Source organism: Mixophyes fleayi, chromosome 1, assembly GCF_038048845.1.
Source record: "Mixophyes fleayi isolate aMixFle1 chromosome 1, aMixFle1.hap1, whole genome shotgun sequence".
In the NCBI taxonomy this organism is placed as follows: domain Eukaryota; kingdom Metazoa; phylum Chordata; class Amphibia; order Anura; family Limnodynastidae; genus Mixophyes; species Mixophyes fleayi.
The window spans coordinates 26,879,764-26,895,216 of record NC_134402.1 but is presented as its reverse complement, the minus strand read 5'-3'; the positions used below and the strand labels follow the sequence as shown (position 1 = coordinate 26,895,216).

Below are 15,453 nucleotides of genomic sequence, written 5' to 3'. Positions count from 1 at the left end.
TCACCATCAGTAGGTCTCCTAACCAATTTTATTAAAACAGAGGCATCATTTTTACTCTTTAAAAACCCTGTGCCATGATTCTGAGCTGCTACTGTAGTAGAGGATTTGATCACCTAAAAATGAAGTCAGTTTTTGCTGGAATGTCCAGCGTGCAACGCTGGGGATTTGGCATTCTGTCTATCCAGTGTCCCGATAATAGGTTTAGAGTAGAATAGAGTACAGGAGCGGAAGGAGCAGCGTCGGGCATGTGGAAAACTTAGAGACCCATCATAGAGCTTGGACATCAGATCTCAGCTCAGTAGCCTGTTGGGAATTTTCAGTTTTGGGTGGATTTAGGGGTATATTTACTAAACTGCGGGTTTGAAAAAGTGGAGATGTTGCCTATAGCAACCAATCAGATTCTAGTTATTTAGTACATTCCACAAAATGACAGCTAGAATCCGATTGGTTGCTATAGGCAACATCTCCACTTTTTCAATCCCGCAGTTTAGTAAATCCAGCCCTTAGTCTTTAATAGTTCTCCAGGTCAGAATCCAATTTAAAAAAATACCATTCGTCTGCTTATACATCCTGTCACGACAAAGAAATTCTACCCCAAATGGCCAAAAAGTGTTGTTTTTTTTTGTTTTTTTTAATGGAAGATAGTGAATGAAAAGTAAATGTGTGTTTTATTTTTCTAAACACCAAGAAATATATTGTGGTACTTGCTTTGGCATCAATCTACACATATGTCTTCATAATTGAAAACATAATCATGCATTTTTTATAATTTGCACTCTTGAATGAAATGCGTATAAATAATTTTGGCAGCCCATGTTTAAAAATAGACAACCTAATGCATCAACTGAGGGTACCCCTGTGCTTATTGAAGCTATGATGGGGGAGATCTGGTCATTAGACACCCCTAATCTTTGGACTTCTTAATGTTTTCTGTAGTGTAGGGGGGTGCTGCCTGTTGATCAGCAGACAATTAGTACTAAGGGGGTACATCATTCAAAAGATGGGAACTATTTGCTTTCAAATGAGTTGTCCCCTTAGTTTCTTGGAGCCAGGATGTGCATTACAAAAACCCCTCCCTTACCCTTAATGTTTTCTGTAGAGTAGGGTAATCACCAATAACTACGACCACATGACAAGTACTACCCTCTTTTATATTAGTTTGACCCCAAGTTTATCAGTCAGGATAAATTCAGTCCCTGTGGTTCAGTTTTTCCATGAATGATGCATTTGCATTTGATTATATACTGTACCTACTTCTGTACACTAATACAAAGGAATAATTACAAAATATGACAAACAGATAATTAGAAATAGTTTATTAGTCAGGAGCATGCCATCAGCTGGACACAACGTTCACCAGTTTTCTTGCGCTGTTTGTACTGCGCGTTTCGCCACTATCCATGTGTGCAGTACGGAGGGTCTACATTATTTTCTTTTTCACTTAATGCCTCATTATCTAGTGATGTCACCCATTGCTAATCAATTGACAGGCAGCTAGGCCTAATATTGGTTTATCCCACAAAATACAGATAAAATCAGGTCTAGCTTCGTCTTGTATCATTTGTATCTACCCTGGCTAGTACGACCGGTGAGTAATAATGTCCCTAAATTTATATACACTCTAAATTGATGGGGAAAAATGCTCCAGTGAGTGAATATTGTGGACGTTTAAGAAAATTGGTGCAAATATAACTGCAAAAAAGTGCTGTAAACAATAGCAACCAAAGCCTGTCAGTTTAGAAATGAAAGCACATCTGATTTGTTGCTAAGGCTTATAGCACCTTTTATTCTGTTACCAGTTTTTAGCTTTTTTTTTTTTTTAAATTAAAATAAACATCATTAAACCAGAGTTTGCTGCTCATTGGATGGAAGGTGAGCTAAGGTTTATTAAAAATAACACTTAAGCCATTGTTTTAAACTTTCATAACGTACCAAACGTTTGAAAACACTGAGCAAGGTCTGCAGAAACAAGCAGTCAAAACTAAAATCAACCAGATTTCCTTTGCGAATTTGGCAGACAGTTTAAAAAAAAAAAAAATGAATACACTGAGCTAGCAATAATGTTTGTGAAATCATAAAAAACAATTATTTTTGCTTACATATGCATTTACACTTAAACACACAAGGCAACAAAATGAATCATGGACCTTAAGATAATGTGCATTAGTCCACTGTATTAAGATTGAAAAAGGACAACAAACCACTAAGGTTTCTAACAGATACAAGCAGCTACAGGCCAGGAGAGCTTTCAGGCAAATGGCAAACGCTAAGAAGAGGGGGAACTTGACATAGATGACGGATGAGTGCGATGTTTCTTTTTGTAGGATGCCCAGCGACAAACTGGGCAGCAGTGTCTACCACCCACCAACCACATTACAATGCAGTTTTGGTGGAACACATGACCACATGGTAGACCCATAAGCAGAGAGCCATTTTCAAAATTCTCTAGACACACAACACATTCTGAACAGTGCAACATGTTTTCCGGCCATGTGGACCAGTTTGGTTCAACGCTGTCCTTGGTGCCATAGGACCCATCGTTTCTTCCGCATGGGCTACCTTGGCTTTGTGTGTCGACACATGAGCAAGTCTGGCCAGCGCAGTCTGATGAAGGCTTGTCTGTACAACAACTGGTATGGACCCCTTCAAGTAGGTGACTCTTACAAGTTAGACCATTACGCTGCTCGGATTCGGAGTCACTGTCACTTTCTGGTGAGCTTTCGGAAAGGTCTTCTTCTGCATGATGGCTATGAGACTGGAACTGCCAGGTTGGTAGATTTTTTATGTAATCCGTAGGGATGAGAGGATGAAGCCATAAATCAGGAAACGCTAAACGCTCGAGGAAGAGCTCTGGGTCTTCATCCCAGTCAGAGTTGTTGGGAAAGTGGTGAAAAGAAGCAATTGGGTGGATCAAGTAGCTGGTGTACCAATCCCAGAGACTGGAGAGCCACTCCAGGTTATTGGCGTTAACTTCGTCTGCGTTGTTGTTACGCCGTCTCTTCTTCTCAAAGTAATCGATGAGCAAACCATGACCGAGATAAGTGCCTAGGAACAGTGCAGGATGAGAAGAATAGAACATCCAGTCGGCTCTTACCCATGACGCCAATGTTGTGGTGTTGGAATACCGGAGCAGTTTGAGGCTGTACTCGTAGAAGCTGTCGAGATAAGGAAGCTGCAGAAAGCCCAAAACTGGTAGCCAGGAAATAATGAGCAGGGAATTGTATGTCCCTAAAGTGCTGATCAGAACCACGAATCTCTTTATGGTGGCTCCTTGGGTGATAAATAAGTCCATCCAGGCCATGAGGTTGACCAAAACCAGGCTGAGCACAAACAAGTCATTGACTTCCGGCTGTAAAGTGCGGAGAAAGGAATCCATGGCATGAAGGGAGACATATTCTCCAGTGTTATTCCCATACTTGTATATTCCCTCTGGAGTTTTCAAAACGTAGGATGGCATTCTGGATATGCCGATCTCTGCCATGTAACTCGTATTGTCCCAGTGCCCGACATTGACAAAGATGAATTCTACTCTCCCGGTAAACTTGACGCTCAGCGCGGAGAAGAAAGCCGGAGGCTGGTCAAGATTTGCAAACAGGTAAAGCTTGACCTTGTACTGGTCACTTTTGTCCCACTCCTGCTTTAGATGCTCAGAGTTATAAATGGTCTTGATCCGAGAGGCAGCGTGCGCAGTTATCCACTTGAAAATATGCTCCGTCTCAATCTTACGTCCGCTGTACTCTTTGAGCATGACTTTTCCCTTCGACGTGCTGGTTTGAGGCACTGACATAATGAGGGTCGATCTCATCCATCCTCTCTTTCTGCAGTATCTGGAAAGAATGAAAATGCCACATTGTAGGTGTCAAAATAAATGGGAGAAATGGGGGATTCATTCTGAGGCATATTTTTTGGGGTGCACTAAATACTTGAAAATCACAAATATCATGATGGACATATTGTTTACTTTTTTTGTTTTAACAATTTCAGCTTATTTAATTGTATCTTTAATACAGTTGTGAAAACTGTAATAATAGTACAGTCTGAATAAAAGCCTAACTACAATGTACAGTTATTAACACACATACCAGTATAACGACAAATAAGCTATAACATTGTGCCCTCACTCTGTAGTTACCTGCGCTGACTCTGCCCTCATGTAAACATTTAGGGCCCGACTTACTCTTGAACAAAGGTGAATACTTAAAATGTGGCAGAGAAATGTGCCTGAACCCTTGTGGGTTTACACGTTTATGTTGACCTGTGTATACGTTTACATATGTGCATCTTAAAGTGACATCATTTAACGCCAGAGGTACCGGCACCGTTTGGTGCAACGGAGCCCAACTCACCTGGGATCACTCGAGCAGTTGAAGGTTCCCGTACGGATGCCGAATTTGGTCACTTTTTTCACCATTTTCTCCCAGTGGACTCTGCTCACAAGAGGACTTCTGTCATTTGCAATCACCTGTGTGTAAGGAGGGAGGTGAGTACTCTGAATCACAAACAAAAAGCCGTATGTAACACACTACACTGGATGAGGGGCAAATGCAGCTCCTTGAGCCAAAATCCTGATTTGCAGGTCACAGGTACGGGATATACAAGGATAGGATTGTTTGGAATGTGTGGGACTTTTCTTCTGTAATCCTGTCTACTTTACAATATACTGGATTGGAATTAAAAATTTCCAAACGCTGCCCTTGGTATTCCCCGGTTTAAGTAGCAGCTCTCTTCATAGGGACAGTATAAAGAGACACTCAGTAATCAAGACTGTGCCTTGTAGAGCAGCTCTCCTCAGTGGCTGCAGAAGGTGGTGCTCAGGGATCATGCGTGTGTGTATGACATTTCCCGTGTTACATTGTATAGCAGTGCTCCCCACAGTGACTGCATAAGGATATGCTCAGTGATCATGACTGCATAACATTCCCCTCCTCATTAAACTGTATAACAGCGCTCCTCACAGTGATTGTAGGGAGGAGGCAGCTGGTGGTCATTTCTATGTGTATGATATTCTCCTCCTCATTACACTGTATAACAGCGCTCCTCACAGTGACTGTAGGAAGGAAGCTGCTGGTGGTCATGTCTGTGTATAAAACATTATCACATCAACACAGCTTTTATTTATTTATTTATTTTATCCTGCTTTTCAGAACTTCCTGGATAGTGGATTTCTCCATAAAAGATCCCATACACATTTATTATATTTCTATTCATTTTCTGTCTCTCTCTAGTAATACTCTATTTGGATGGTAGACATAAACGTATTTACAGGACACTATGCATGTTCTATATGTCTTAACAGGAAACAGTGTGTTGTCACAGAGATAAACATGTACATATCAGTACATGAAACACGTGAGTGTGTACAATATCACGTCCCAGATGAAGACAGTCTTTCCCATACCTCTTGTAAAGACTGTAGTAAGAAGTATATGCCCTTGTCTAACTGTATAACCATGAAACAGCGTATTGTTCGGTGTGTATGTTGTTCTCCTTACCCTTTTACCTAGCAACAAACCTCAGCTCTAGAACAGGATTTTGCAACGTCTGTACAATGCAGTCAGACAGGTTCTGTGTGAACAATTGTAGTATATTTCTGTAATGTTGCCAACATGTAATGAGCTTTTTTAAAAGGTGCTTTTCCAACTATTAGCCCCAACTATGTTCACACAGAGTATGATAGAATAAGAGAACAAACTGCAACCAAGGAGATGAGTGTACTAAATGTGTGCAGTGTTTATAATTGTGTATGTAAGGACAGGGCTGCATGTGCTGCTGGGAATGGGGTCACGTGGGAAAACACAAATTGATAGTGGAATGGCAGGTCCGCCACAAGCACAGAGTATTTCAGGAAATGAGTGTGCTGTTCATCATCTGTACACTCATATGAATATCATGTATACCAACTTTTTACTCACTCTCTCCGGGAGAGCCTCCAGGGATGTTGAAGTTTGCGGATGAATGACAGGGTCTGGAGCATGGCAAAATGTGTACCTATGGCCCCGTAACGCAATTACGTGACAGTATCATTTTGCAGCGGTCCCAAAATGATGTGATTCACAGCAAATTGCATCATGTAGGCTCCTATCCTCCGGACTTCGCTAGGAAGTGGGTAGAATGCGGGAGAATGACCTGCTCTCCCTGGAGTCCTACCTGGAAATTGGGAAGTCTCCCGGATATTCTGGGAGTGTGGGCAAGTACGATGAATATATTATTAGTGAAGACATGGCTGTGAGTGAAAAGGTCATGATGTGAGGAGGGGAATGGAGGCAGCAGGAAGACACGGACAGAGTTATATAGTGGAAGGAGCAGGGTCCTCCAGCAGCACAGAGTATATCAGGAGACAAGTGATGTGTTAGTGAGGACAGGGCTGCATGTGACATGATGTGAGGAGGGAAATGAAGGAAGACACAGACTGAGAGTTATATAGTGGAAGGAGCAGGGTCCCCCAGCAGCACAGATTATTAATGTGAGTTGCTTCTGGAAGTAATGACACTACCTTTGTATTACTCTCTCTCACAGTTGATATTAAAAACGTTAGAACAATTAGTAAATCACTATTAATGTTAACAAAATGAAAACTTCTGCAAGCTGAGGGAAAACTTGGTTACGTGTTGTACTCCTTATATTCAGATACTTTTAGTAGTATGTTCCCATCACTTACACATAGTTAACGCAGCCATTCGTCAGCTGAACCAATATTCATAGCCAAGCAGTTCACAGGGAACTAATGACATTAGTATTCAACTCACACTAAGTGTGGGGGGCAAAATCTAAGCCAAGACCCATCTCCGCACTCAGACCCCTGGTTCAGTTGTGAACAAATAATGTTTTTCTCTTTAATGTTAAATATGTAATTTTTATGACTGTTAGGATATTACATAATTGTAGAAAATAACAAAATAAAATAATTAGTACCGTACATAATTTGTATTGTACAATAGTTTTGTATAAAATGGTCAGGGGGGCAGAGGTTTTGGGCGCAGGGGAGTAAGACCACCTGACTTATTGTAGGGATGGAAAAGAAGCACTGTGGTTTGTTACACGTCTGACTGTTCTCTACAGCAGAATGGCGAACAGTCAGTAAAGGTAAAACTGTGTAATAATTACTGAAATTTACTGGAACTATAACCTCTACCTAGTTTTACTGGTTGGGTTTCATAGTTTACACAGAGGATAATAGCAGACAGTAATAAAATATATAAAGCCGGCTACCTGCACCAGCCAGATGCCATCTTTTGTATCCTCCACCAGCTCATAAAAGTGCATTTCTCCACTGAAGTTAGTGCTGGATCCGGCTTCCAAGGCCTCCTCTTCTTTAAGGGCAGAGTACAACTCTCCTTCCATGAGATCCCCTGTTAATCACAGTCAGAAAATAAGGCGACAGGAGCAATGACCATGAATATCACTACACAATGAACCCTGTCCCACTAACTAATACACTACACCAGTGGTTCGCGACACCCTTAGAGAGTCTCCATAATTTTTTCAAGGCACCCCTCCAAAATAATTACCGAGCAGTCCCGTTTTATAAGAAGTTAGGTCAAAATAACATAGTAAGTATTTAGGTCAGGACAGAAATACTGTTGTTTGCAAAAATAATACACATAAATCCAAAGGGAAAAGAATATTTTTATATATTTTTCTCAATTCTATTTCTGTCAAACATTAATTTACAGCTAATATTAAGAGGAATAAGATCAAACAAACTAAAACACAATAACATGTACAAAAATCATCACACTGTGCCCCTTCATCCTCACACTCTGTGCCCCCCCAGATCCCAGACACACCCCGAACCTCGTCCCCACCCTCACTAATAATACCCTCCAGATCCCACACCCTGAACCTCGTCCCCACCCTCACTAATACCCTCCAGATCCCACACCCCGAACCTCGTCCCCACCCTCACTAATACCCTCCAAATCCCACACCCCGAACCTCGTCCCCACCCTCACTAATACCCTCCAAATCCCACACCCCGAACCTCGGCCCCACCCTTACTAATACCCTCCAGATCACTCACCCGGAACCTCGTCCCCACCATCAGTAATACCCTCCAGATCACTCACCCGGAACCTCATCCCCACCATCACTAACAATACACTCCTGATCCCAGACACACATTGAACTTCGCCCGCACCCTCACTAATAATACACTCCAGATCCAAAACACACTGAACCTTGTCCCCACCCTAACTAATAATACCCTCCAGATCCAACACTCCGAGTCCGGTCACCACACTTACTACCAATGCACTACAGATCACCAGGAGTTAATTTCTAATAATACCAAGCAACTAATGTTTTCAGCATAGAGAAGTTATATAGATATAAGCAACAGTAAAACAGCTGCAGGTCCAACAGTAAAATGTTAGACTTTATGCAAAATTATATGCATGCAAAATAGCTATAAATTATGTTTCCTAAATGTATGTTTAAACAGAAAACATATTTATTACAGGCTGATGATAGTGTTCCTTTAAGAAATCAGAATATACAACATATACATAACCACCTATGCCCTTCCTCATGCCTCACAAAACAGATTCCAACACAATACAACCAGTGCAGTTTAATTTACTCTACTTTTCATGCGATTGGGAATATTACAGGACAAGAATCACAGCATCGGGGTTAAAAGAACAACTAAAACACAAAAATGGGATTAAAAATATTACGCAGTTTAAAAAAAACCAAAAGGGTAGATTTAGCAAACCTTCTAAAAGGAAAATTGGAGGTGTTGCCCATAGCAACCAATCAGATTCTAGCTAACATTTTATAGAATGTACTAGATAAATGGTAGCTATAATCTGATTGGCTGCTATAGGCAACATCTCCAATTTTTGTTTTTGGAAGATTTGATACATCTACTCAAAAGACTCATTTATTAACCACAAAAAGACAAAGATGGGCACAACTTCTTTATTTGTGAAAGAGCCTAATATTCCGCCAACTGCATTTCAAGGTGCACTTCTAAATCCTGATCCTTGGAACCAGTCGTGTAAAAGCGGGATGTACTTAAATTTGCACAACCCCCGGTAAAGTTAGAAACAATAAAAATATCCAAAGTCCAACCCACTTCCACTTTAAGTCCTTCCTCTTAATGAATTTCAACTTTTATTTCCTAGGTACTATAGTCTTATTCATTACATCTCACATTAATCATTAGAGGGACAAGAACACAAAGTTATTTATTACATTTGTTACTTTTGCGTGTTTGATTGGTCAAAGTGCTTTCCACAAAACATGCATCTCAGTAGACGAATGGGGCTGAGATTTAGTATATGACACCTCTGACCAACCGGAGATACAAAGCCCTTTTTTGCAGACAGAAAAAGTCTGTGCGCTCACCAGTAACATTCCCTAAATGTGCATTCTCCAACGTCACCCGCTCAGTTACATAACCCTCCCCTGACACAAAATATATGTTCTTCCATTAATCCATATCCTGATCCACCCAACTGCTTCCATCAGTGAGGTAAGATTACCTTCATTTGTCTGCAGGGGAAAAAAAATATATACATCGAATTTTTGAGTGTAGATTAAAAAATTAAAATGGAATATCCGACAAACCCATGAAAATGGGTCTGGTGGTAGAGGTGTAAACCACCTTCAGTCTTCAATTTAATGGGAGAAAACAGAATTGTACACTTTGTGCTGGATAATCTGACCGGGTGATAAATAGGAGATTTATTTCCAACAGGTTTTATTCACTCTAATGTTTGTGTAAGGACTGCAAGGTGATTTCCAAGCCCAATAATACTTCATGTTCACATTCATAAGTCTTGTGATAATAAATGCATTACTCATTATTACATCAACAGGTATACGTGTTAGACACACATTAAAAAAAAAAAAACCCACAAAAAAAACAAAACAAAAAACACACAACAAAAAAACCCCCACAAAACAAAACAACAGGTTGTCCACTCACCACATATTAATGAAGTTGTTAATAGTACTAGTACTTAACAAGTCACATATAAAGTCTTTAAAATGAATCATGGTTATTAAAAGATAATACACTTAGAGGATCTCAATCAAACTAGTTTATAGCACAAAGATGACAAAGTACTGAAGAGCTGACAATCTAATTTTGATGCTTTATTGAATACTCATACCTATTGTTATCCTGTCAAACTCTTTACATAAGTACCAGCAACAATATTTTTGATCCTCTTACCCGATTTTTCCACCAGTTCTCGGACATCTCTCTTCTCTGGGAGCCCCGCGTACCCCAATCCTCGGCATTCCAGGATGGTCTTCAGCTGGTGAAAGCTTAGCGTCACTGGGTCCACCAGCTGGCTGGCAAAGATGCCCGTCTCATACCATACTATGGTCTCAAAAAACCTTGCCAGCACGAAGAGGATTAGGAAGTAGAGGAGCAGAAGAAACAACTTCAGCCACATCTTGCCAGTCTTGAAGGAGTTTTTGTGCCCTGCAGGAACAGAGAGAGGTATAACCTCTGTCAGTATGAGCCAATCACAGGACCTCACATGTGTCACCAGCCTATAGAGACTGATATCTAATAAACTCAACTTCCTCCCCTTAGGCTTCAGAGCAGACAGATAATTACAAAGCACTTGACTTATTGATTTGCATGTCATGCATATAATGAGCAGCTTGTTGGTATTACTAGGAAGCATGCGAGTGACGTATGCAGAAATCCAGTGACTGGACTTTAATATATTGAGCTGTGGCATTTAATGAAGTTTAATGAGACCAGTCTGATGTCATACTAACAGACTACAAGCAAGAGGTCTGTATTGTTTGTACACTTATTTTTGAACTAATTCGCTTAGATGAAACTACATTTCATGTAAAGGTGCCCCTTATTCACAGTGAAGGCAGTGATTTGTGGGCTTACCTAATATTCATCAGAATGCAGCCCATCAGGGAAGCCCCTACACATCTCAGGCTCTGCCACCCTCATACATCGACAGGGGAATGTGAGCAGTCGGCACCATTGCTGTGAAGCTCCCAGTTTCTGCTCCTCTGTCGCAGGCAGTGTGTGTGACATCACAGCAGAGTGCCACACTGCCAGCCTATCACAGACAGGAGCAGAAGCTGGCAGCGTGTGTGACATCACAGCAGAGTGCCACACTGCCAGCCTATCACGGACAGAAGCAGAAGCTGGCAGTGTGTGTGACATCACAGCAGAGTGCCACACTGACAGGAGCAGAAGCTGGCAGTGTGTGTGACATCACAGCAGAGTGCCACACCGCCAGCCTATCACTGACAGGAGCAGAAGCTGGCAGATTCACAGATAAGAAGGAAACAAGTGCCGCTGAATTTAATTTCAAATATTAAAGTCGCCCTACTCCCTTACCCATTGTCAACAAGCGAGGAAGGAAGGGCTGTGTGTTTCATTTAAATTCCCAGGGAGGCCGGCACTCAGGAAAAATAAAAATACTAAATGAGTGACATGATGGCTTCAGTCCACAAAGTGGCTGCTTCCATTGTTAAGTCAGTGACGTGTCAAGTACTATTTAACCAGTAAGTGCCCATATCGTCTCTATCCCACTTTATACCTTCAGCAAACAACATTCTCATTACTGGAAAACAAATATGAATAAAACAAAAAGGATATCTCGAGGAGAATGTTGATAATATCATAAATAATAATATATTTTTTAAAAAATATATTAAGAAACTAAGAATAACTACATGAAATAACTTGGTGTTCTGCAGTAATCACCACAGTTTTGCACTGTTTTAAAGCGTTCAATTTTTTTTTTTTGCGGGGCTCTAAATTTCAGCACTGAAGCACTGAGTTTCTGACAGCCGGGAAGGAACGTCTGCTGTGTAAACAGCACCAGACTGACAGGTGCCTCAGGCTTATTACGTGCAACATTCACTAAATTAATTTGTGAATATCCTAGCAGCTCATAATTGAAAACAGCATGGACTTACATTAACCCATAGGTGAAGCTGGAGGTCCCAACAGAGAGAGCCCACAGGGGTCACAAACTAAAGCGGTAGTGATGTCACAAAGTGCACAACCTTTTTCAGGGTACAGTATCTTACATTATGTCTGTAAATTAATGATTTTAAACCAGTTTGAACATGTAGGAAATAACACCTGTCAAAAAAAACATTAATTTAAGTCAATAAATTAGTAATAATAATTTTCTTCACTCAAAATATTACTTTTCTAACAAAAAAAATGTAAGCCCATTAACCAGAGAGTTCAGAGAAAAGGTAAATACTCACTTATGTGCCTGCCTCCTTCAGGAGCACTGCTGAATAATATAATGATGGAAGGGTGTCTCAGGTGTGCAAATACAGTGGCAAATGTTAAAATGTCATTTAGATGGTATACACAGTGCTCCAAGGTGCAGAAAGTCCCAAGACCAGGGCCATTCTGCATAACAGATACCTGCACCATATTACAGAGAGTGATTCTACAGGTAACTATAGGGAATAATATTAGCTACAATATAGTACTATATATAAAATAATTGCACAGCAGTATGTAAAATGCAGTAACATTTAATATAAGAGAGCATTACAGCAATGTGCACGGGATACAGTAGAATGCAATATAATAGTATAGCATAGCAATATGCATAGGATATATATATATATATATATATATATATATATATATATATATATATATATATATTAAGAGATCAGCCCCATACAAGTTATAAGGGTGTAATGTGATCCATAGATGCACAGAGAGCACAGAAGTGTTGCATTGGTTGGGGGTGTATAATGGTTTGGGGGTGATAGTATATAACAGGCTGAGCTAACACCTCTAGGACCCAGGACACCTCCAGGACTCGGGGGTGCAGCGCAGCTCCAGGACACTATGGAGCCCTTCGCACTTACCACATCGGTGGCAGGAGAGGGCGGCTCAGGCGCTGCGGTGCAGGGGCTCCTGCTCCATCCCCGGCTGACACTGACGGTGTTTACCGGGCTGCGATCAGCTGAGCAACAAGACAACAGTGACGTCACCGCGACCCCTGACCCCGGCTCTGTGTATATGTGTATCTGTGTGTGTGTGTGTGTGTGTGTGTGTGTGTGTAAGAGGCGGGGCCCCACCATAGAGTGTGAGAGGGACAGATAGACGGGACAGTAGGGGAGAGTAGAGATGGTAGGAGGCGGGTAGACAAGACAGGAGAGTAGATCCTGGATTGGAATGGGAGATACATATAAAGACATGCTTTGTTTTATAGCTCAGGGCTACAGGCTTAGGGACAATGCTTGCACTGCAGTAATTCACATGCATGCTGTAGATGGCATAGGAATTACAGGCATGCATGCATGCAGCTTGTGTGTGAGCTGATTGCAACACAGCCAAAGCAGAACAATGGTTTTCTTCTTGCACTCCTTGGTTGCAATATGTATTGGTGTAATACTGTGTTGAATCCTCTACCCTATGTCTTATGTCTCCACACTCTTTGTCCCTGTTTTTTCTTATGCTGAATTGTTCTTGTATATAATGCGATTTGTTCTGTTAATTGCAACCTTGCATCTTGTATTCATCATCACCATCATTGTTTATTTATATAGCGCCACTAACTCCGCAGCGCTGTACAGAGAACTCACTCACGTCAGTCCCTGCCCCATTGGAGCTTACAGTCTAAATTCCCTAATATACACACACACACAGACAGACTAGGGTCAATTTGATAGCAGCCAATTAACCTACTAGTATGTTTTTGGAGTGTGGGAGGAAACCGGAGAACCCGGAGGAAACCCACGCAAACACAGGGAGAACATACAAACTCCTCACAGACATACACTTTTGTTTTTATCTACCCATTGTGCTTATCAGTATGTACTTTTGTAAATGTGTTATATGTTCTAATCCCCTATGTACAGCGCTGCAGAAACCTTGTGTTATAAACAAAAGATAATAAAAGGCTGTGTAAAGGTTGTGTATTTCTGCTCTGAAAAACATATCTGAAATAATAATTAATTTTTAAACTGATTTTTGTACTGGGAATCTTGGGAAGTATGCTTTAATGCCATGGGGAGTTTATATTTTATTGGGCTTTACTTTTTAACATAATTGATATGGAATGTCAGGGCAGCATGAAATAATGTAGTTTATCCTCACAGGTTTGCTGTAGCCTGATTACGTACACACAATACGACAGCATTTGCCTGGATTGCATGGTGGATAAACACAGATTTCATGGGCCACAAATTGAAACTGTTCAGGCAAAACGCGAACATGAGAGCCCTATCCTGTTCTATCTTCAAACCAATAATTAAAATCATGGATAATATATTTAACAAACATGTGATATACTATCTCTAAGTGTTGGTTAGACACAATATATAACTGGTACCATTTACTAAAGAACCTTCATCTTCACTGGGCCGAACGAACGCACCACAAAGTCTGCGCCCGGCAACAACTGTAGCTACATAACCCATATAATTGGGTTTAAACTGACCAACACAAATAGCGTTTTGTGATGGATCCAACTGCTGACGTCGGGCAGATGATGTGGTAATGGTTGCCAGGCATATGTATAGGACTATGTCCAGCCCACTTTACCAAAAGGTACTAAGAAGATAGGTGATTCATTTGCATATTGTTTATATTTCCATTTGTTTAACTGACCTGGGGCTAGATTTACTAAACTGCGGGTTTGAAAAAGTGGAGATGTTTCCAATAGCAACCAATCAGATTCTAGCTGTCATTTATTTAGTGCATTCTACAAAATGACAGCTAGAATCTGATTGGTTGCTTTAGGCAACAACTCCACTTTTTCAAACTCGCAGTTTAGTAAATATACCCCCTGGAGTGAAAATTACCACATAAAACCATGGGGGCAACTTTAATACATTAAATAAATTATTTATTGTTGACTAAAAAAAAGTTATGGCGCTTTATGATAACGGCCGTCCCTTCCAGAGAGCTATAGCCATCACAGTGCCCATTTTTGGATAATCCTTCCCTAAGAAAGGAGAGGGAGACCACTTTGTTTCCTAGTAAACAGGAAGACTGGAGCCAGAAGGCTGGAGGACTCAAGTCTTAAGCTGGATATAACAATATGGAGGTCCTGGAAATCCACCTTACTAAATTATGTCAAAGTGTCCAGTGGTGGACAGAAACTACCAGACTTTCTGCTGAATCAACCTCTAATTTTGGATGCATTACCATTAATGTTAAAAGGAGGTACAAGCACCTGGCCGTATGGATGGGGCATACCAGAGCCTTCGGTCCCTCTCTTGGAAACCTTCACTACTTATTTGTACCAATCAAAGGAATGATCAAACACATAAGGCAAAAATAACAGCTGTCTTCTTACTGGATGGCTGTGGCATTGTCTGGGTCTAAGACGGGGCTGGTGCAAAAAAGACCAGAAAATGTCCTGACAATGGAAAACCCTTTCATGCTGGATTTGTTAATTTCGAGGTATTGCTCTGCAAAAGGAGGCGCCTGAGCTACTCATTCCACACAAACTAACAATGACACCTGTATATGAGTGA

General features: G+C 40.9%; 1 protein-coding gene across 3 annotated transcripts in view; it reads right to left on the bottom strand.

The window, feature by feature from the left end:
* LOC142113426 (charged multivesicular body protein 3) overlaps positions 1 to 12,990 on the bottom strand; it is a 44,606-nt gene extending 31,616 nt beyond the window's left edge. Inside the window, exons 1-5 of one of the 3 annotated variants that reach the window (XM_075193986.1) lie at positions 12,835 to 12,990; positions 10,181 to 10,435; positions 7,210 to 7,349; positions 4,347 to 4,462; positions 1,302 to 3,827 (exon numbers count right to left, since the gene is read on the bottom strand). In XM_075193986.1, coding sequence (XP_075050087.1) covers positions 2,267 to 3,827; positions 4,347 to 4,462; positions 7,210 to 7,349; positions 10,181 to 10,406 — 2,043 coding nt within the window. In that variant the 5' untranslated portion in view covers positions 10,407 to 10,435; positions 12,835 to 12,990 and the 3' untranslated portion in view covers positions 1,302 to 2,266. Of the gene's footprint in view, positions 1 to 1,301; positions 3,828 to 4,346; positions 4,463 to 7,209; positions 7,350 to 10,180; positions 10,436 to 10,864; positions 11,099 to 12,834 lie in introns of those variants that run through there. The other 2 variants (XM_075193987.1, XM_075193992.1) reach the window with 2 other exon arrangements.
* Between the last annotated feature and the right edge of the window lie 2,463 nt (positions 12,991 to 15,453).